The sequence below is a fragment of the Ruditapes philippinarum genome, unplaced genomic scaffold (genome assembly GCF_026571515.1).
Source record: "Ruditapes philippinarum isolate M1 unplaced genomic scaffold, ASM2657151v2 ctg5697_1_1_1_1, whole genome shotgun sequence".
Taxonomy (NCBI): Eukaryota; Metazoa; Mollusca; class Bivalvia; order Venerida; family Veneridae; genus Ruditapes; species Ruditapes philippinarum.
In genome coordinates, this window is record NW_026857444.1 from 97,642 (window position 1) to 120,871 (window position 23,230).

General features: G+C 30.8%; 1 protein-coding gene across 1 annotated transcript; it reads right to left on the bottom strand.

The window, feature by feature from the left end:
* Positions 1-2,018: 2,018 nt before the first annotated feature.
* Positions 2,019-21,864, bottom strand: LOC132749786 (receptor-type tyrosine-protein phosphatase kappa-like). The gene is made up of 22 exons (XM_060739684.1): positions 21,731-21,864; positions 20,846-20,983; positions 20,457-20,594; positions 19,381-19,525; positions 18,711-18,892; positions 18,186-18,292; positions 17,725-17,877; positions 17,282-17,369; positions 16,731-16,807; positions 16,289-16,325; positions 15,820-15,917; positions 14,187-14,315; positions 13,633-13,781; positions 13,132-13,267; positions 12,023-12,172; positions 11,476-11,575; positions 10,714-10,787; positions 10,186-10,320; positions 6,752-6,877; positions 6,082-6,239; positions 4,285-4,420; positions 2,019-3,403 (listed from the first exon to the last, which is right to left on the bottom strand). Coding segments are annotated over exons 1-22 (2,559 nt in total). The 5' UTR covers positions 21,732-21,864; the 3' UTR covers positions 2,019-3,301.
* Positions 21,865-23,230: the final 1,366 nt, after the last annotated feature.

Below are 23,230 nucleotides of genomic sequence, written 5' to 3' on the forward strand. Positions count from 1 at the left end.
AATTCCATTTTCATGTCCGCCGCATCCAGTGCTTTCAGCACTTTGATTTTTGTAGAAAATATATATAATTTGTAAAGTTGGACAAAATAAAACATATGAAAAGCGCTATTAGAATAAAATATTCCAAAATGACCAAAGATAAACTGTACTTTTGACCTTTTGAATTATCAGACTGTTCAAAATTGTCTATTTAGTCTTAATTGCATATTTAAAGTCCAAATTGAAAAGAAAATCAAGGCGATTCTATGGCAACATTTTCCTCATCGCCGCTCATCTTCTATGAAATAGCAATATCGTGATACCTTTATATTACCAGCTGATGACCAGTTAAATTATTCAAAAATTGAGTATAATTAATAATATAAATGTGATCCTTTGTAAACTGTCCTCAAACTGAATAGTTCATGTGACACGGGTGTTCTTATTAGGACAAAAAAACAACAACAACAACAACAACAACGATCAAACAACAACAACAAAGCAAAAACAAACAAAAAATTATGTTATAATCTAAATTAATCTTGTATTTTTTGTTTGTTTTGTAAGTCTTAAACAGTTAATGCACATATACTTTAATGTATAATTTATCTATAAATATTAACTTCTCATTCTTACTTAAGTTTTTTTTCTCATTCATTTAATTGTGTACTTGATTATTTTTATATCAACTATTGTTAACATTTCACATCAAATGTGTCAAGCTTAAATTTTAACTAAGATTAAATCTTCAGATTAAAACGCAAACTTAATATATCCTGCTTAAAGGCAAATATAAAGGGATGTTAATGGTTCTAAGTGATAATACTTTTTATATGATCAGGGATTTAAGGCCCTTAGGGAATAATTATGAGATCTACCATCACAGATCTATTGAATATGTGATTGTTTTAATTCCTTTTCCTTTTTAAATGAGTCAATATCTTCCTTTATGATTTAATCTGCTTCACTTTCTTGTATGTATATATACTGGTCTGAAATTCTGTGAAGTCATATTCCATCTTGACTGTCACAGAATAAAGAACTTATGTTTTTCAAAATTCAAATATTGGATTTTTATTTATCAGGTATGTTGAGTTACTTGTTTTTCTATATCTACTGTTTTCCATTCAATGTTTCACTGTAAGAAATATGTTTTATTTTATCTTAAGCTGTTTCTCTCAAGTATGTTTTCATTTTATATTTTGCACATTTTTAATACTTTGCATATTAAATAATCATTGTATTTTATATCATTGTAACTTAAATAACTGAGATCTTGGAATATTTCTTATTGTAGAAGTAAATTAAATTGTCATAAGATAATGTATAAAGTTTAGTTTTTGCTTTATACGAAATGTTAAATCTAAGTTCTTTACTAAATATATATTAATTTGTAAATAAAATACTATTATCTTAGTTATTAATAAATTGTTCCATAAGTAATATCTTTCACATAATTTAGATTGATATAGTTGATTTTGTTCAATCATCAGATTCAATTCAAAGCTATGTAAAAGTTCATTTTATAAGTATCGGCTGATTAGGATTTTTATCATCGACCAAGATCTCGGTATCTTCTTTGATTTTTGTAGAAAAAAGCGAGTTATTGTAAAATTCCCCGTATCATGTATTTGTTAATTTAAATATTACAATTACTGAATTATTATTTATTATGTATTGTAATATAAGATATTCCATCTTGACTGTAACAGAATAAAGACCTTATGTTTTTTTCAAAATTTAAATCATCAGTCATCCAGCATATCTCCCCCACAAGTGGCGCGCATCAGAAACCCGTATAACAATTATATTGCAATAAGTTGGACATGCCTTTTACTTTTTTGAAAACCCAATCAATTCTGAAAGTAAATTTGTATAGCTTTTTGTCGTATTATGTTGTCTTAATTTTTATAAATTATGTATTTTGAGGTATAACTTTTAATCATTTTTATTGTATCAAACTAAATTTGAAAATGTCAAATATATTTGAATAATTTAATTCCCATTATTTGCAAATGAGTCATTGAAACATTATTAAAAATACAAGAGCACCGCTGTTTTAATTCCATATCCTAAATTATAGGGGAATATTTATAGCAATTTGTTACTTTAAACACCAGTTTACGACAGTGAGTGACGTCAATTTGAAAATGTCAAATGTGATACGAGGTGAGACCTATATGGACAAATTAAAGAATGAATAATTCGACACCTATCTGTCACTATCAACGTTGTTATACCATAAACACAATCTAACACCCACACTTATACGAAACTAACGAAAATAAACTTTAAAAAAAACAACAACAAAAAACATTAATTTATTTTTTTACTAAAATTGTCAAAAAAACAAAGTGTTTTGTTTGTGGAAATATCAATAACCTCGCGCGCAATAATAGTAACAATCTATTTCATGACGTAACATTTATTACTGTGGCCATATTTTAAATTCAATTTCATGTCAAATGTTATTGATCCCGCCATGATTGTTTTCATCATGACTCACCCTACTCACGTTAACCTTAATGATTTAATAAATTTGTGTGAAATTAACAAGTTGCTTGTAAAAGCAAGAACTTTGCATACAAACTAGCCATCAAACTTTCAAATATGACAATTAAATATTACACTGTGTCAACTCGCGTTCATATTCATAAATTTGATTGAAATAACGTTAACGTCAAAAACCTACGTCGCGAAGGAGTTCAACAAAAAAAGACAAATATATGCAAAAATATCAATAAATTTTATTCACATATTTAACAATAAGGAAACAATGACTCAGAAAAAAAACTATAAATTATGCCATCTTATATATACATGTTGAAATAAACAACACACCTATAAATGTCAGAAAATTACATGACTAGAGTTTTTTTTCTGTATTTGTATTTGGCAAATAAAGAACATACAAAATTTAACTCAACAATTCTTTTGCCATCACTATAGTAGCTTTATGTACACACTATAGTAGTATTACGTACACACTATAGTAACTTTACGTACACTAGTAACTTTACGTACACTTTTGTCACAATAATTACTCTATACTGCACGCAATCCAATGTTTTTCTTTCTTTTAGCTAATTTAAATGCACATAATTGAGCACCGACTTACTAACTGAATGCAGCTCAATCCTGTTTACCATTAGACAATGTTTTATTAGTCATATCGGTTCCACATGATCATCATCATTAATCTTGTATAACAGCAAAAATATGCCATTGAAGTAGATGAAACCAATGGTAACCCCTTCAGTTGCACTTTTATAGCATCCACAATATGCGTATATTGACGGAGTGCTCCGTGTTACATTATGAATTATATTCGCGGAGCAACATTTCCATAGACGGCATTTGACGGAGTTACTGTAACTGTATCAATGTATCTACATACTGTCTGATATACGAATAAATACTGATCCTGAAAGAAAAGAGAATATATTGACTATACTGTATAAATGATAGGAAAAACATTGTAAATAGAAAATGAATGATATTTGAAATAAATCTGTGATAACTGTTAAGGTAAAAATTTGTTAAAGTTAAGGAATATAAGTTTTGAAATTTCATTGAAGAGCACTAACATCTATAGTTTAACACCAACAAATGCTTAGTCTGATATATATTAAACGTTTACACTAGCACGAAAAACATTTGTTAATTTATATGACAGTTTATATAGTTACAAATGATATTATTTATGTACAATGTAAATCTTAGTTACAAATATAAAATTTATCATCACATTGTGGATTAATGACTTTACTAATATTTAACTGTAAGGCATTTTGACAGACACATAGATATATTGAACGGAAAATAAATGTAAAATTTCAAGCTACATAGACATTTACGACATCTTGACCTTTTATATCAAATGTCGTATCATAAATCATTAACATTTAATACGTTCATTCATTTCATATACATGTATGTTTAATGTCCTTTAAAAAATAAATAAATGGATGTTTTAATGTCCTTTAAAGAATAAATAAATGGAATATACACTGAATTTTTCTAATGTGAATTTTTCTAATTACTCTTATCAGGCTCTATCAAACTAAAACTTGAATCAAAATCATCAAAGTACGCATAATGTATAAAATGTGGAGAAAATGAAAGCCAGCTTTCGAAACCATTTGTTTTTGATACCACCATTTTTCGTCGTTACGTCCGCACGACATTTCTGTCAAATCATTTTGTTTAGCCATACTATGCCCTTGATTATTATAACAAAATTTCAATGATAAACAGCGTGTTAAATGAGGAACAGTTTCACGTTTTATATGGTAAACTACTGACCTTGTTCTTTATAAACTGCGGTCTTCGTAATTGTATTTGTCTTACAGTATTGAATATGTCAACTTCATTGTCCTGATTAACTTGATCTATCACGTTACTGGCGCTAACAAATATACCACAACATGTTACACCATCCCTGTAAACAAAATAACACAACATATACCGAATACCATTGGCTGTAAACAAAATAACACAACATGTTACACCATCCCTGTAAACAAAATAACACAAGATATACCGAATACCATTGGCTGTAAACAAAATAACACAACATGTTACACCATCCCTGTAAACAAAATAACACAACATATACCGAATACCATTGGCTGTAAACAAAATAACACAACATGTTACACCATCCCTGTAAACAAAATAACACAACATATACCGAATACCATTGGCTGTAAACAAAATAACACAACATATACCCAATACCATTGGCTGTAAACAAAATAACACAACATATACCCAATACCATTGGCTGTAAACAAAATAACACAGCATAATTATATCAAACACCATTCCTGTTAACAAATAACGTAATATATACGGATTGCACAAAGATAACATCAAGTCAATTAGGCTTCAATAAAATATGTAAGAAGATGCACAAAGGTGTTCAACAGTAACTTCTTATAGTGTAATGTCAAAAGCTAAGTAACTGTGGACACTGTAGGGAGGTAGCTTAATGACACAGCATTGTCAAACAGTCCTTACAACTTTGTACTGTGTGATCCCGAGCTAAATAGTAATTACATAATGATGAATAACTACTAAGCATATTAATACGTATAAATATTAACATATTAACTGAGGAATGTGACATGTTGACCTATTTAGGTATCTCGTTAGAAAGGTCATGACAGAATTTTCAAAGATAGATGTGGAAAATATGAAAATAAAAATATAGTTTAATAGATTAATGTATAAAATGTCATTTTCCTCATCAATATAGATAATATAGATATTTAAAAAAAACTAACATATTAGGTTATCAAATTCAGTCAAGTTGTTTCGAACAATGTACATGTATCATAAGTCACGTAAAGAAATACATGTATTAAAAAATAAGCACGGACAAGGTCATCATTATTTTAAACATATTCCAAAACTAAAACAAAAAAGCCATCCGCGCTCGACTATTTCCATTTCTTTATAAAGGGGTAAGAATAGGTCTTTGGAAACATAAGAGGGAAACTTGTTGAAATGTATGAGAGAGTAATATACTGCCAACTATAAGTCCATATTACAATCGTAAAACAAGTTTTTCGGGTTTAATCAAAAGCATTCCCTTAAAGGGTTTAGTGATAAAAAAGCAGATGGCCCCAACAACTGCTATCTTGAAAAGAAATATAACTATTACAAAATTCATGATGTTACAAGTTTCAAATCAATATCTAAACGGTTAATCTTAAAAAGTAGACTGGTACGAGCAAGGGCGTCATGCCGACAAAGCCGTCAACGCCAAGTATAGAGGTATGTTTTTCTTACATATTTTTAGTTATAATGATTTTTTAACAGGTTGAATAAACCAGTTTAGATGATATATAGTAAAAAAACGTTCATACACGACCAAATGTCAAAAATTATTATAACCTTTTACACATTTTTATACTTGTCAAAAATCGTTATAAACCAATTTATAATGCAACACAATTACACACTGTACCTCATTTGGGAGGGAAATGAATATTAATTTGTCATGTTTATCAAATTATATAAATGGCACGATTAAAATCGACCTTACAAGCGTACAATGTTATCAACATTTACATGTAGACTAACTTTATTACTTACAGACAGAGTACGGTGATAGGTGATTCTGGGAAAGATTTGCGGTAAAGACTTGCCCTGCTCATCACAACCAGGAAAGATTCTATTGATCCGGGAAGATTTTTTCCTAGACTCCAATCGTTATATGTAATCATGTAAACAAGTTTCGAATCTTTGATCCCCTGTAAACGAATATGTTAAATGAAATATCTGATTCTTTATAAACAAATATATCAAATGAATTCTACCTAGAATATTTGATTCTTTGTAAACGAATATATTAAATGAATTATACCTAGAATATTTGATTTTTTTTGTAAATGAAAATATATATTGTGTGTACTATACCTAGAATATTTGATTATCTGTTTACGAACAAATTTAATGAATTATACCTAGAATATTTGATTCTTTGTAAACAAATATAAGTCATACCTAACATATTTAAGTGAATAAAACTGACTGCAATATGTGTGCATAACAGCTCATAAACTCAATATTTCATATAGTAATTGCAACAAAACAGCAACAAAATATGTTGTTTCACTACGGCTTACTCATGATATTAACATGTCATTAATCACGTCAGTTTTGTACAGATCCATAGCACAGATCTTCTTCCCTTTAAATGTGTTTTGTGAAATGAAAACTGAAAAAGATTGATGCAGGTGAATACGTCAAAGTCCTGCTTTACCTTTCGCATTATTCTAAACGTTCTTTCCGTTGCTTCAGCACATGGCGTTTCTAAAGCAAGGGTCTCTACAATTAATGGCCCAAATGTAATGGAATCACCAAGGGAAGGCCACCACGCACACGCATCCTGTAAGAAAAACAAAAAATCCTTATAAAGCTAAACAAAGTGATGAAAGTATTCAAATTATCATATTATATTTTTTAAAGGATGTCTGTAAAAATTGTTCAGAAAGACAATTTGATTTTCCTATAATATTTTAGCTAATTGCAAAGCGAACTCAAACTATAAAAGGAACCCTAATAATAAAGTCTGTCATCATCATCATCATCATCATCATCATCATCATCATCATCTGATTTTCAACTTTATACACCCCGAAACCAAATACTGAACAATTTCGTAAGTCTTTTGTTTATTCTGGATCTTGTATTTGGTACGAACTTCCTGATTATAATAAGTCTGCTACATCTGTGAACCATTTTAAAACCGTATACTTGAGATATTATCACACACTGATGTATACAAATTGATAATATCCTGTATGTATTTACATTTATGTATTTTAATAGTTTGAATATGTTAAATTTATATTGTTCCTTGTTGAGGGCCTCATGGAAGATTGATATGTTTGTTCAAATGTGTTCTCTCGTTAAATAAAGTCTTTATTGTTATTATTATTATTATTATTATTATTATTATTATTATTATTATTATTATTATAGAACGAGATTGCTTGTCGAGTGAAATGGAAACAAAACTCTGAGAAAATATAGAAAATGGTTAGATGGATCATAAGACACAGAAAAAACTTCTACATCTTCCTTGCCCCATCAGTTGGACAAAACTATATCTAAATTTTCTACTGATTCTAGCATAAATTGAAACTTAATATTACAGAAGTTCAGTAGAAGTACATATGTGGTATAAACATTATTTCAATAGATACAAGTTTAAGAAATGCAAATAAATGTCAGTTCATGATAAATATTGTACAGCAGATGTATCTCAATCTAGTGCAGTAATATGTATTATTTAATGAGTGTTTGTTGTTAACTGAAATGTCAAAAGGCGACGAACTGGGCAAAAACCTGAAATGAAATCCTCATCATACGTGATTACATTTATAAAGAAAAATATGATTGAAGCGATATGACTTGTAGGAATTGTTGTTCGCTATCAAATCTATTTTAATAATTTTTTAAAAAAGTTTGCAACCAAATGAGCATTTCCGCCTTCATTAATAAATTGTATATTAAATATATGTTTATCAAGTAGTAATGATTCATAACTATAATAAATCGTAATAATTTTACGAATTGTATGACCAAAATAGAGAACTTTGTTTTCTACTCTCTTATGTTATTAAATATGAAAGGATTTGCCAAGAAAACACACTGTATTGTACATCTTGGTATATTTGGCCAGCTAGCATTAGTTTTAAATGATACAGCTTCGAGACGAACAAGCTGTTCACATGTAAAAGTTTTACATGTGAACAGCTTATTATTGTTATATCATTAAAATGATTACCTTTCTGCACGTTTACAAAAAGGCGGAGCTTATATTGTACTGCAGTATTTTGATTGGCCATGGTGTTCTCAGGCACGATTGTGAAAATTTACATATTTACGTTGAATAATCTTTAAAAATTTTAACATGTTAATACTTGCTTATCATCTTTAATGACAAGCAATAATTTTAGCACCAATATTTGATCGATCATGATTTAACAGCATAAGCGTGTGAGAATGCCAATCAAATGCTCAATTATGCTAGTAAACTGCACACTGGCATAAATTTAAACAAATAAAAAGATGAGTTATTCGTTAAATGTGCTATGCCAAACCGCAAGATGTAATTACAAGCGTTGTAAGAAAGATTGACATTAACGAGACAATACAAATATAGTGGTTAAAATCATGGTCGTTTATTACTTGTAACGCAACACTATATGTCTTCATATAACAAAATGAATAAATTTGTAATCAAAGTGTGGGTGATCTAATGCACATACTAAGCTTTACATACACATTACTTTCTTATTTCTTTGAAATATTACTGAACGATTTCAACCTTATCTAACCGCTCTCCAAAGATTTTTTAACAGAATGGTAAAAACAGTGGTAAGTTAACTTTACTGCTGTTGAAACAGAAGTTGGTCTTTCTCTTTTTTTCAAAAACTCGCTATTGAATTTTATTGGCATACAGACATGTATGTGTTTGCCATATAGCTGAGGTTAGACTAATGTCTTTAGAAGACCGAAAAGGTGCAAAAACTAAGAAATGTTTACAGAATAAATATGGTCAGCTTCGAGAATGCATGAAAACATGTCCGCTGTGGTGTTAGAAACTAATTGTTGCTTTTTAAGAAATAACTCAAATTTTGTAACTATACCTAGACGTATTGTAATATAATCCAAATATACCCAAGATCTATAATACAATTTGCGTTAAAACTTTCGGAATGCAACCATCAAACAATCGTGAAATCGATACTCCAAAACTATATAAATAAATGACTGTTTAAAATAATTTTGAAAATGCAGAACACTAGTTTTTAAGCTTCTACGTTTTGCCAACCAAAACAAAAAATGTTGTTCTGAAATAGCACACCATACTATCCAGCATACTAAGAAATTACAATATGGCAAAATAGATTACATTAATAAAAAAGTAAAATAATCAGTTGACAGAAGTGCAATATTTAATAAAAATTTCAAAACAATTTTAACTTATTTTTTTTTTATCTTTTGTAATTCATACAATTATCATGTGTAGTATTGAGATCGGGCAGCGCGTGCGCTGGAAGGTTCGAACAAACTACATGACTTTTCTTTCTTTATTTCTTCCTTAGTCTTTTTCAATTTTTCTCTAACGTGTTTTTTTTTTCAAAATGGTTTTCTTATACTTTTTGAAATAATTTGCATACTGATTACTAACAATATATATATTATTTGTTTATTATCAAAATAGCAATATACATATTAATTATTCAATAATTCAATATGACATATATATGTTGTCTATTTGTTTACAGTTATGAACAACACAAAGGCTTAGTTTCATAAAAAAAAATATATAAGCCGCGTCACGACAAAACTAACATAGTGCGTTTGCGATAAGCATGGATCCAGACCAGCCTGCGCATCCGCGCAGTCTGATCAGGATCCATGCTGTTCGCTTACCAACCCTATTACAAGTAGAGAAACTGATAGCGAACAGCATGGATCCTAATCAGCCTGCGCGGATGCGCAGGCTGGTCTGGATTCATGCTGGTCGCAAACGCACTATGTTGGTTTTGTCGTGATACGGCTCATATAACTATTGTAATATAATAATGCACTCTCAAGGTTTTCCTCTCGTACATGTTCATGGCATCAGTAAACAATTAACAGTTTATGTTGAATCAAAGAGGAAAGGACATTATAACAAACCTCTTGATCCTCGTCTAGAGCATTGAGAGAAATGATCACATTTGATCCATGATCGTAGATCAATCTCCAGAAATCAACTATTGTGTTTTTCAGAGGAAGCTGCGACACAATGTATCCATTTTTATTGTTTCTCGACTGTAATATATGAAAGGAAAATATGTTATATATTCGCCATGCTATACATTATACAACTGCATAGCTAAACTTAGTATGATGCGGTATGTTGTATCATGTTTGATGTACTCTTAAAGGGGATGAACACATAAAATACAGCGACATCAGGATAGGCAGATGTCGAAATTTACATATCCGCAAAAGATTGGGAAAATTAATTGTGTTGCCCTTCTTTGTTGATTTTCATTCACATTTTTACGTCGATTGCGACATTTTTGTGTCTTTGCATGTGAAGGGACTATTGTTCCTAATTGATATCATAAAAAACTTTTTCGTTTAAAATTTACATAACGATATAATACAATGTGGTACCATTTTAGTTAAAGATCATTTAGATAAAGATATAATACTTACTGGTACCATGACTGCATTCACATAATCAGTTGTATCTGGAACATACGTTGACAAATATGGTCTGAACCGATCAGCTGAAAAAGAGCACATATATACTACTTAATAATCGTAAAGGGGATTGGTGACCTAGTGGTGTCTGCCTCTGAACCCAGAGACCATGGGTTCGAACCCTACTCGGGTCACGACCATATTTCTTTTTATCACACCAGAACTGGTTGGTTCAAGGAAGCGGACTCGAAAGTGATTAAAGTGATATTGTGCCCATCCATGTATATATATATATAGAGTGAACAGGTGACAGTCAAAATAAGTTAACTTTTTCTCATAATTCCTTTCAATTTTATAATTTACTTCACATGAACGATAAATAACTTACTAGGCCCTGTGAAATGTGTGTAATTATCCACCGGAATGTATCTGTAACTTTCAATTTATAAAAAGAGTGGGGCAGTCTTTTTATATATTTAGGTAGATTTATTTTTTACCCTTTAACATATTTAAATATCATGTGTTGGTCAATAACCATTATAACGACCAGTTTATTGAAACATATGGTCAGTTAAAGTCAATGTGACAATGAAAAAAATGAGCATAATGTCACATGTCATAAGAGCATAAGTTGCAAGAACTTGTTTCGCAATCGAGCTTAAATAAATATGGCTAAACCAAACCAAACTTAATAATCTTTGCAACAAGATTGATCATATTGACAACAAAATTTACAAGAGCATTATGGAAGATGTCGTAAAAATATGCAATTACCTGCCAATATACTAAGATTCCTGTTCTTCTCAACATTTTCTTTCCTCAAAGCAGCTAAAAAGTTCTCATTCCCAAGTTTTGGTTTGAGATCTTCAAATTTCTGAAACAGATATATTTTTCATGAACTTGAATTGTTTGTTTTAGGATGTTTAAAGAACACACATAACGCAATAGATTTAATACCAAAGCAGGTTTTGTTTTAGAATGATATAAATATATTTTTTGAATTTTTTTTGTATACCACTATAATACATTGTATTGTTTTTTAGCATATCAATGACTCAATCTCCAACTTGTCTTGTTCAACTGGCTAAGTTTCATTAATTGGGCCAGTTAACGAATTTTTCCATGCTACTATTTCATGTAAATGTAATGGGAAATTGGACACTAAGGATCTTATTTGCATTTCTTCATTCTTTCTTTTTGGCAATCCAAGGATGAGTCGACCAAATTACAGAATGATAAAACAAAACTCTCATAATGCCAATCGTGAAGTTAAACAGTCAAATATTTTGTTTGACGGTCAGAATTGTACCTAATACCATACCTGGAATTCATCGGCGATCCTATTTTTCTGTCCTATATTATACTGTTCAATGTGTCTAAGACATTCCGAATGGAAAGCTGTTTTTGACAGAGTTGTGTCCCCGTATCCAAGTGCCTCTTGCAGTGCATAGTGAACTAATCTGTACTGGTCCTAAATACAGGTTAACATGCATTATAATTTGCATTCACTTTGATATTTAGGATAATGTCAAATAAAAATGTTCCAAACATAAACCTGTCAGGAGAACATAGAAAGGACACTTGAAGTGAATAGTGTTTGTTTATTCGGTAAAGGTTAACGACGCCGTAAAGTTGGGCAAAGTCTTCATCCTAAGCCGTAAACTAATCTTAGACTTACGGGAGTTTTTAAAAGATGAATAATTGTTGGGGAAAAATGCACATTTTTATTTATTGTTTCTGCATGATATTTCAAATGTCCTGACAACCTAAAAAGCCTAACGAAGGCATTTCCTCATCTAACAATGCAGCGCTTTAATTCTAAAATTAAATACTAGGTAAGTATCCCTGTGAATCACAACTAATAAATTTTGGTGTGCTATATGCGAGAATATTTATGTCAAATAGTAAAATGAGCAGAAAGAAATGATTATGCAAGAATTCGTGATTCATGAAAATTTTTAATAATTTTATCCTTTAGTTGACTTTTGTTAAAAATCATTATTAAGTCTACATTCTTTCTAAACAGTTATGCAATGATAGGCTTAAAGGATGCAAAGACGAGGATTTTTTATAAATTTAAAAGTAGCCAGTTTCCATAAAATCAATATGCTAAAAATAGAGAATTTGCATGAAATCAATATAGTAAATATATGGTAAATTAAACATGATTAAGTTTATTCAATAAAAAATAAATTAAGCAAGAGCTATGCATGCCCCCATCACCGGATAAAGCGACGCTCTCCCGCACCGTCTGCAGCAGTATAAAATCTTTAGAAAGTAAGATATAATAATCAATGAGCTTGTAATATTGGAATAATCTATTAATGTGTGTATAATCGCACAGTATTTATATTGAGTTGGACAAATTACAATAAATAATATTGATGTCATAAAGACGTGGACTGGTAAATTAAGAGAGACAAAACATACCAGTGTTTGGATCATGTTCATCCTCTGCTGTCTCATTTTATGTACAAATGTTGGAATATCAATGTTACCTCCACGTTTACCATAATGGTACATGGCGTCTAATGCAATAAATGTACCCGTTCGTCCAACACCAGCGCTGTAATTTACAACAAATATATTCACCACATAAATATGTCTAATTAAAACTTAAATAATGAAGAAATTAAGCCAGAAACTGCCAAAATTTATGTTTTGTCGTAATAATTTTCAAATAGGGAACATATTAATTAGAAAAAGATGAGAAGCCGACAAGACGCTTAAATGTCTAATGCCTATAATTAACTTTAAAAATGTTAAATATTTGCAAATAAAATGCCAACGAAAGTTTTGTATGAACTTCAAATGCCTTTGTTCAGTGCAATAAGAATCTAGTCTTTAGAGTTCAAATTAACGTTTTCACAAAGACGGATACTATTTCATAACATGAATATTGTAGTTTTAAGATAAACTATTGAAACTAACCTGCAATGTACAATCATAGGTCCCGGTAGAGATATGGGTGTTCGTAAAACACATTTATAAAATGAAACTACTTCAAACGTGTCTGGAACTCCGTGATCAGGCCAGGCCGTAAAGTGAAACTGCTTGATTGTTCGAATATCTTCTGGATTCTGCGCATAAGATATTTTTTATTTAACATATTAAAGAAATATATATTTTTGAACAATGTTTTTTTCCGTTGATATAATTTTTTGTTTGAGAAAGATTGTGATGAATTCTACAAACATCTTAGTTTAAAATCATGTTTATAGTGATATTTTCAATATAGACATGTGAAACTGTAGCATATGTGTACACTTTTTTTTTTCTTTTTTTTAATGATTGTGAATTAACAGGAATCTATCGCCAATAATATTGTATGCAATAGTCTTACAGAGAGAGTAGTAGTTCAACGATTCCAATTAAAAACTATTGATTTATGTTCAGTTTTGAGAGAAACCAGTGATTGATGTTAAAAGCTAATATACAATCATGTACTATTTTTAATGATTTTACGTTGAAAAATTATTGCTTACCTCCTCACTGGAGAGTGTCAGCACTCGGAGTGTATAGAATGGGTGCTCCTGACTAGAGTTTAGATGAATCTGAAGGTCACCAAGTGTCAACGGGACTCTGTCAGTGGGCCAGTACCTTTCACATTTATTCTAATTTGAATGGAAAGAAAGTGGAAACGTAAGGGAAACAGTTAGATTTAATGGTTATATTTCGATCAAAAGTTTCATGTTTGATGACAAACTCAGAATATATTGTAAGTTTTCAGAAAAAAAATGTTTAAATGATGAGTATTTTTCATTTAAACGAGTATTATGAGAGAAGATAGATCAAATTATCATAAATCTTTTTGCGAACATTCATAATATTATGTTTCAAACATTGCTGAAACGAACAAATTGTTTATATCATAGTTGAGGAGAATCATTCAACCATTCCTGAAAATCAGAATTATATTTCATTGGAATTTAACAACATATTACGAGTGATATGTAAACAATAAACTAAACTGATCTAATGATCATAAGGGGTTGGAATGGCAAAAATTCCCACACAGACAAAAAAATTAAACAAAAATGGAAAAATAGATAAAAATAATGGAAAATGGAACATGTCATTAAATTACAATGTCATTAAATTACGGTATCGCTAGTTTATAGAGAAAAAAAGCAATTTGAATCAATCAATTTTAGCCGGCAAAAACTAACAAAACAGAAATTACAATAAGATAACATGGCATTTGTGCAGGCAGTAAGAACATATGTCTAGTCTTATCTGATCTGTTCATATATAAATTACAATTGACATAATTAAAGGTAATTAATGATAAAACGATAAACTACATCAAATGATAATGATGAAGCAGATTTCGATGATATAGCTGATTTATACAGACAAACAAATCTGTCAAAATGTAGAATAATTAAAATAAATGAGAACATTTTTAACCAGCTGAAATCAAGGTCAAGCAAATGATTGATACATGTTTAGATGTCAAGTTATGTCATCTTTTTACCTATTTTATTCTAAAAACCTTTAACAAGACATCACGGGTCACTTTGTAACTATATATGATTTCTATACATATAGGATTTTTATATAGCGTTTCTACAGCTATAGGATTTTTATATAGCGTTTCTATTTAGATATTTTCTATAGATCTAGGATTTCTATAGACATGCTTATCTGCTAATATACGTATACAGCAATCAATTTTAAAAGTCGGTTAAAAACAAAAACAACAATACATTTTTGAAGAAAAATAAACAACAATAATTACACTTCAAAGCCTCTCTCAAGATACAAACTTTACTACAAATAATCAATTTGTAAACAGTTTATTTTATGTTAATAAGTCGTATAGCTACTTTTGTGACTTGGCCTCTAATACAAGTGATTAGTGTTGATGTTACAAAAAAATTGAATTAAAATGAACTTTCTATAAAATTATGCCCAGGAAAAGGGAGTGGATGGCCTTATTAATAATGTGTTTGCTACTATATCAGGGGACTGCATGTTCGAATCTGTAGAGGATACGACCATATCTCATCATAAGATATCAATACTGTTTAGTCCATGAAACGACATTGACCTTAAGAAGATCTAAGTATTCATTACAAAGATCTATATCTATAATAAATCTGAAAACTAAGTTACCTTCGATTCTTCGACCAGGTTTGTCAGCATTACAATCTTGCCGGATTTATTCTGCCAAACCATTTGCCAGAAATCTTTTAATGTTATCTTATTTGGCCCTGAAATTAAAAATTGTAACATTGACTCGTACCCATTAAACTTTTTTTATTGTCTTCTACGGCATAAATAACAAACAAAAAGTAATAACGATAATGGTAAATTAATTGCGGTGAAAATTTAGTACAATAATGATAATTATGATAAAGTACTGATTGCTAGCTTATTCGTCTACATTAATGACAATTGTTGTTTTATCTTACAAATTTAATCATGACTACTGACAATAAAAAAAACTCTCCTAGATGACATAAAAGGACCTGATAACAACTGTCCGCTCCATATCTCATAACTAATCAAATCAAGCGAATTTATAACGGGGTGATAAATTTCTAGATAAACAATCTTTTTTAAATAATTTAGTGGCATTTACCTTGTGTTGCTATGTAACAATTTGGATAATCAACGCTCTGAAAACATAAAAAACAACAAAACATATTAATGAAATATTCAGCCTTTAGGTACATTTTACAGAACAGTTATTAATAATAACGTTTCTCGGTCACATATAATATAATATAATAAATAGAAAGCTTTATCTGTTTCGTTCACTGATATAACTATCAAGCTAACATAAGGGCGACAACTTTAGAAAAAAATACAAAATTCACCTTATTAGAGATATACTTGTCCTAACATGGCGCTAAAAATGAGCTAATAATGATTAGAAAGCATACACAAAAAAGGCTGGGAGGGGCGGTGACGGGGGGGGGGCAGCGGTGACAAAGTGGATAAGGTATAGTTAAAATATGTCATGTCATGTCTTTGTATAGAATGATATTGTTAACAAGACAGAAAATTCGGCTAATACATACATCTATAAAGTTTGCATTTATATAATCAGAATCTGGTTCTGTGGGATCCTCGTCTAGTACCACCCTGCTGTGATCATCTAAAAATAAAACATATAAATATATAAACTATAGTTACATGTATTAATTTATACATGTATATACATGTATATGTATGTATAGCTCTTAATATAATGTTTTGAATGTGTATGTTCAATTGGATTCACGCTGAATAGAAAATACAGAGAAGACTGGTGTGATTCTCTGAAAGTTTAGATTCATACAGAATTGTTAACAAATATCTAGCAATTACCACTTTCCTGAATATAAAAGATTATTTTTAAGTATATCTTTGATGAATAAATCTAAAATCTGTTCAAAATATAACATTATAAATTATATTATTTAATAATATACATAAATTACACGACTAACTTCTAACAAAAAAATGTGTAAAAAAATCAATTCCTCGCTGAAATACATAATTGAATATAAATTGATAAAATTGATTTTACAATACCACATGCATATGCGATTGCAAAGTACATGTATATATAACAAGATTTCTAACTTACATGGAAACATTTGAGCAAATCTGTTTTTGAATTTGTTCCGAGGTCGTTTTCCAGCTTCATGAGGGTATTTTAAGCCGTGTGGATATTGCTGAATATCAGAAAGAATTTTTCTTTCAACATAAACATTTTATTTACAAAACGTGTATTTCGTTGAAAATAAATATCGTTCACCTATAAGTTTATAACATAGTGTTATATAAAAACGTTAAATTCGTCTTTGATAACTTTTATACAGAAAACATTCGACGTTTTTGCATTATAAAAATTCCACAGTTATTGGAAACATAAAATATCAAACTTACATAATAACATACCTGCTGTGTAATACTAGTAAAACATGATAAAAATAATATTTTATTTAACTATAAAACTACATTGCAAAACTTTGTGAATTAGTAAAATAGTTAAGAATTAACTTAAACATATCTAAATTGAATAGATACCGTAAATTGTTCTTTAAATCGAGTTTTGTCTGCTTCCATTTCTTTAATGTATTTGCTGAAGTCTTGGACAGGTACCCCCGAGTTCTGTGCATTAAGATCTGTTTTGGTGTTGTAATAGGTTGGTTCAAGCTCTATACTGCCATTTTGTGCAATCTATCAAAATATTTAAATATGAAATTTTTCATCACACAAACTAATACATATACTATCAAAATCACAGAAACTTTCAAGCCGGGGGATAGGTTCTGACCCCCATGGTTATGTGATCAAAAAGAACATGCTATTCTTTGAAAGTGAACTTTAAGTCTTTCTTTACACTTTAATATTGGATACATTTATACTTTATAAAGCAAAACATTTCGTAAAGCCAGTTTTGTAAAAACACGTTGGGGTACTAGCGAATTTCAAGTTCCTAGTATAAACCACATGATGATGAAATAAGAGGTATATTTTTTAATAACCTTTCTCTGGAAAGTTGATAGTTTTGGAGAAGGTACAGCCAGGGGTAACGGTGTCGGGTTTTTCTTCTTCAGATTGACATATAAAACCTCCTGGTCATCTACTGTCACTGGAATAATTAATGACAGACAATACCATCAATTTATGATAACAAAACTGCGAAATTTCTCCAAAAATTAAAAAAATACTTTTCTTCAATTTAATTCAGTTCATTGTTCGCAATGATAAACTTTAAATGCAAATCAACTATAATATAATAAAATGAATGTAATTGTAAATAAAACGGAATCAAATATACATGCATAGCGATTGCAAATATAAAGCAGTTTATTAACTTTTTGTAGAATAAACTAGCAGAACTGCCTTATTGCAAGGAAGAATAAAGTGTCAGCGTTTGAACAGTTTAGCGAAATGCTGATATTAAGCTCTTCTTAAGAATGCACAACTTCCTATACATACGAGTATAAACAAACCAATATTGTTATTTTCAATATGTCTTTTATTTTAATATCTAGATATGTAAGTACCATGAGATTGTGTGCAGTTAGTTTTGATAGTAGCGTGACTGGAAGCCCTGCTCGGTGTGGGAGAATGTGCCGCAGACGCCGTGTTGATAGAATGTCCGTCATCGTTAAGAACAATGGCGACGTTCGTGTGGGTGTTACGACGACTTTGTGGTTTTGATGGTGACTGGCGGTTTCTTTTCCTTCTAGAATAGGACAGATTTAAATTCACATATTAACATGCAAAACCTATAATCAAAACGAGGAAGAAGAGAGAGGGCAGTTCATTCGATCAATTTATTATCTAAAATTTATTGACAATGAATATTACATCAATCAAAGCACTATCCTATCTTAACTAACTGTATTTCTAAAGGGCAATGCTATATTGGTAAAGTAAGGTCACTGATCTGGTAGATAATTCATACTGTAGATAATATGATTTGTAATTTTAAAAAATGCTTTTGAATATTCGTCATCGTAACTTGAATATTTAGAATATGGATTATCCATCTATATCATATGACATGACCTTGCAGTCGTCAACTAAAGACTTCCTGGTACATTTCATTCTACGCTCGTATACGCATACATATGCTGCATATATTCAAACAGATCTGACATGAGATGGGCGTAATACCTATATTCATTGATGATTAATTGCCTTCATTTATATTTCTATTTGAGTTTTTACCTTCTGATGACGACAAACAGCATAATGCCAATGAAGACGACAACGACACCAGCAAGAATTCCACCAATCAGAATAGAGAGGTCAGGATTGTCTCCTCCTACGCTGCTATTTTCTACTTTATCATCTTTTCCGGGAATTGTCAACGCTGTAAAAAGTAAATACTTATACAGTCCTCTTCAATGTATTAACGATCCTGTAACTCATTATTTTTGTGGTTTTATATTATAAATCTGATGCTCAAATGAAGATTTATCAATATTGTAAGTTCAAAAAAGCATTATTTGCAAAGATATTACCGAATAGATAAAGGGAGGTTATAAGGAATCATTAGCGTATTTTTTTACAATAAGGATTTGAATGATTACTATGGCGGCTGATTAAATTCACTTTGCGCATTGGGTTGTCGATAGCGACAACACAACCTATATCGTAATCGCCTTTTCGTCTTGTCGTCTTGTCGCTAGCGAAACGGTGTTGCACTGTCGTTTTGTCATCCTGTCGCTGGCGAAGCACGCAAAACGGCGCGTTGTCGTGCGGCGCGTTGTCGCCCTGTCGCTTGGCTTATATATATACAAATAGCAAATCCTTCGATTTGAGCCGAGCGACATCGCGACAACATGCCGCTCGACAACGCGCCGTTTTGCGTGCATCGTTAGCGACAGGACGACAAGACGATAGTGCGACAACGTGCCGTTTGGCGCTTTGTTGTGTTGTGAATAGCGACAACACAACGCACAAATATGTTCCAAATCAACCACCATAGATTACTTATAATGCCAATAAACATTTGCAGTACATATTTAACATATTCTTGTATGATTGGAAATTGTTTTAGAATAGTAATTATATACATGTATAAGATTTCACTTGAGTGTTGTTACATACTTAAAAATCACATACAGGGTCTTTAAGTAAATGGACATAGAATCTGTTTAAAATGCTTAATTTATAATGTTGTTACTTCCAACTTTATATCATGAGTTATTACTTTCGCTATAAGGTGCAATCTATCTTGGAAAACGGAGGAATTGTTTTCCCAGGTAAAATATCATATTATAAACACTATTAAAGCTTACCTAGAACACAGAGTTCTCCGTAATATTCTGCTTGGCATCCTTGCGGACATATACCGTCTACTGGATCACACGCCGTATTGTTTTTACAGAAACCACATGAATTACTACATTTTTGGCCGTATGACCCCTTCGTGCAAGCTATTGAAACAAACACAACTTTGTTTTATAACTAATGGCCATTTTCTATACTAAATATTATTACAATGTATTTTCTTAAATTTAATGCATGTTCTTTTTTTTCTTTTTGTATCATTAACTGAAATCGGTACAAAACTGGAATTTTACCAAATGATAGAAATAAAACCTGTCTTATTAAATTTCTTGTAAATGGTTTTGGTTTGCTTGATCATTTGAATGAAATGTGGCTATAATATAACTGTTGTAATTACCATCCGTGCATGATTTTCCTTGCCATCCTGACTCACAGCCATTAGAACAATCTCCAGTCACGTGATTGCAAGGTTCGCCATTTTTGCACGTGCCACAGGTTTGAGAACAGCCTGCTCCAAAATGGCCAGGTGAGCACACTAGAAGAAAAAAACATGCTAAATATAAATATACAAAATCAATGAACAAAAGAAACTGTGGCAAGGGTCCGGACTGACTTATCGATCACTATAATTCTATGTGTCCCTATGTGAATGACGTTTAAGTTTCATACTGTCACGATTTTCTTTTATCCGACCGTCGACGTCATTGAGATATTTTTACGTTTGAAGGCCTACATAAAGAGGGCACAACTCATCATCGTACGGTATGATATTTAAATATGTGTTTACGCGGCTGAATGAGATCTGTAATCAGATATAAAATATTGTAGAGATGTAATGTTTCATTAGATATCTAATGGTCCAAGCACTAAAACTATATTAACAGTTTATATTGTCCCTAATCGTTTAACGCTATTATTGGTACATTTAATCACTGCTTTGATCTGTTTGTCCACACACCATTTGAATAATTAATAGTGAACGCGATACCGGCACATGGTGTGACATTTATAACAATTATATTGGTGGATGTAAACTGACCTTAGAGACCAACTACGGCCCACAAACGTTTAATGAAATAGATTTCGCCCTAAATTTGATATCTGTCATCTTGTTGAGTACTAGTATCGAATTTGCAGAACATTTAACGAAATTGTTGCGTAGATACGAGCTGTCTTTCAAAATACGTGCTTTTTTAATATCAGCACAGAAAACGGCTAAAATTTAATTATACTGTAAATGGAATTTTCACTTTGAGTTATAGATATATAATGATATACTTACTATTTTTACATTTGTCACCATTCCATCCATCTTTACAGCCATTGGTGCAAATACCAGTCACGTGATCACATGATTCCCCGCCAACGCAGAATCCACATTCACCAGTACATTGGTTACCGTAAAATCCGCCTGGACAAACTGAAACACAAGACATGTGTTGTATAACAATTATGAAATTTAAAATCAAATGACTGTTTTCTTCGCTGTAGAAACAGCGTCGTACATGGTGACTATACAAGGGAGTTGTGACGTTTATCATCATTTTTGTTCAAATGAGTATTTGTAAGATATATATTAGAAATAGACTGACCGAAGCAAAATGTTGAGTAGAAATGCCACAAAATATTTTGCCTGGCTGATTTGCTATTTAAATGGCTGGTTACTCATTCATACGAATTACGTCAATTTGATTTATTGGCATTACACCGATTTTGGAAAATCGGTCTCACAAAAATGAGAGACCAAACCTGAAACACAACGTAGGTGATCATAATTAACTTAAAAATTGTGTAGAAAACACATTAACAATATATATTGAATGTTCAGTGCCCAGGAAGTTAGGAATTTATTATCATATGTACGCTACTCCAGCTGTCCTAGATTGAACGAGTATTAAAATAGAAATTTTTATTCCAAACCTTTGGAATTCTGCGTCATGTATATTTATATACATAATAAAAGCCAGAGTCAAAAGTAAACTGTTTACACCGCCAAGAAAACGCTTGATAAAAGTTAAGGTAAATCGGAAATTTTTTCATGACAAAAATGTGCTCATTTATATAAATTGCGTTACAATAAAAATGTCAGTGATTGTTCCCCCCTGATAAGCTCTCGTTTTTAAAATACGAAGCTGTCAGTGTTCCACCAGTAATTATTCTATCATAGTCTGATATCTAAATCATTTCATCAGCCGATGGTGGCTGATGTGTTAATATTAAAAATGCAAAATTATGTGCTTGGTCAACACGTATAAAATCAATGCACTGAAGGTTCGGGAACGCTAAAAACAGAATAATTGGCCGTTATGATTTCAAGATTTGTTTATACTAACTTTGTTCATCAAACTTTGTTAAATCGACACAGCACGCAGATTGTACTGTGACTGTATGGCGTGATCAGATATATTTCCGTGTCGAGAAGATTTCTTTGGATATATTACGCCAGTAACAGAAAATTGAAACCCCTTTTATCGATGTTGTATGAAATCGACGCGAGGGCTCCCGATTTAGTAGTCAAATGAACAAAATAAAATTCATACGCTGAAAAACTATCTTCACATAACATTACACCTGGTATTAACGTTTTATTGCAACAGATGTCACTCACATTAATTACACCTACAATTGAAAGTCTAAATGCATTAAATACATTGAGATATATGTGTATTACATATGTAACAGTTTTGAATTGTTTCGTACGCGCGTGCGTGTGATTTGCCTGGTGAGAATGCGTGATTCGGTTTTTAGCATTGCTGAAGATCTTTAACTGTTTCTTGGTCTT

Coding starts and splice junctions, on each gene's coding strand:
- LOC132749786 (XM_060739684.1), bottom strand. Junction 20,595..20,845: donor AGGAAAATCATGCACGGATG/GTAATTACAACA, acceptor TTGTTTCAATAG/CTTGCACGAAGGGGTCATAC. Junction 6,240..6,751: donor CGTTTAGAATAATGCGAAAG/GTAAAGCAGGAC, acceptor ATTCGTTTACAG/GGGATCAAAGATTCGAAACT.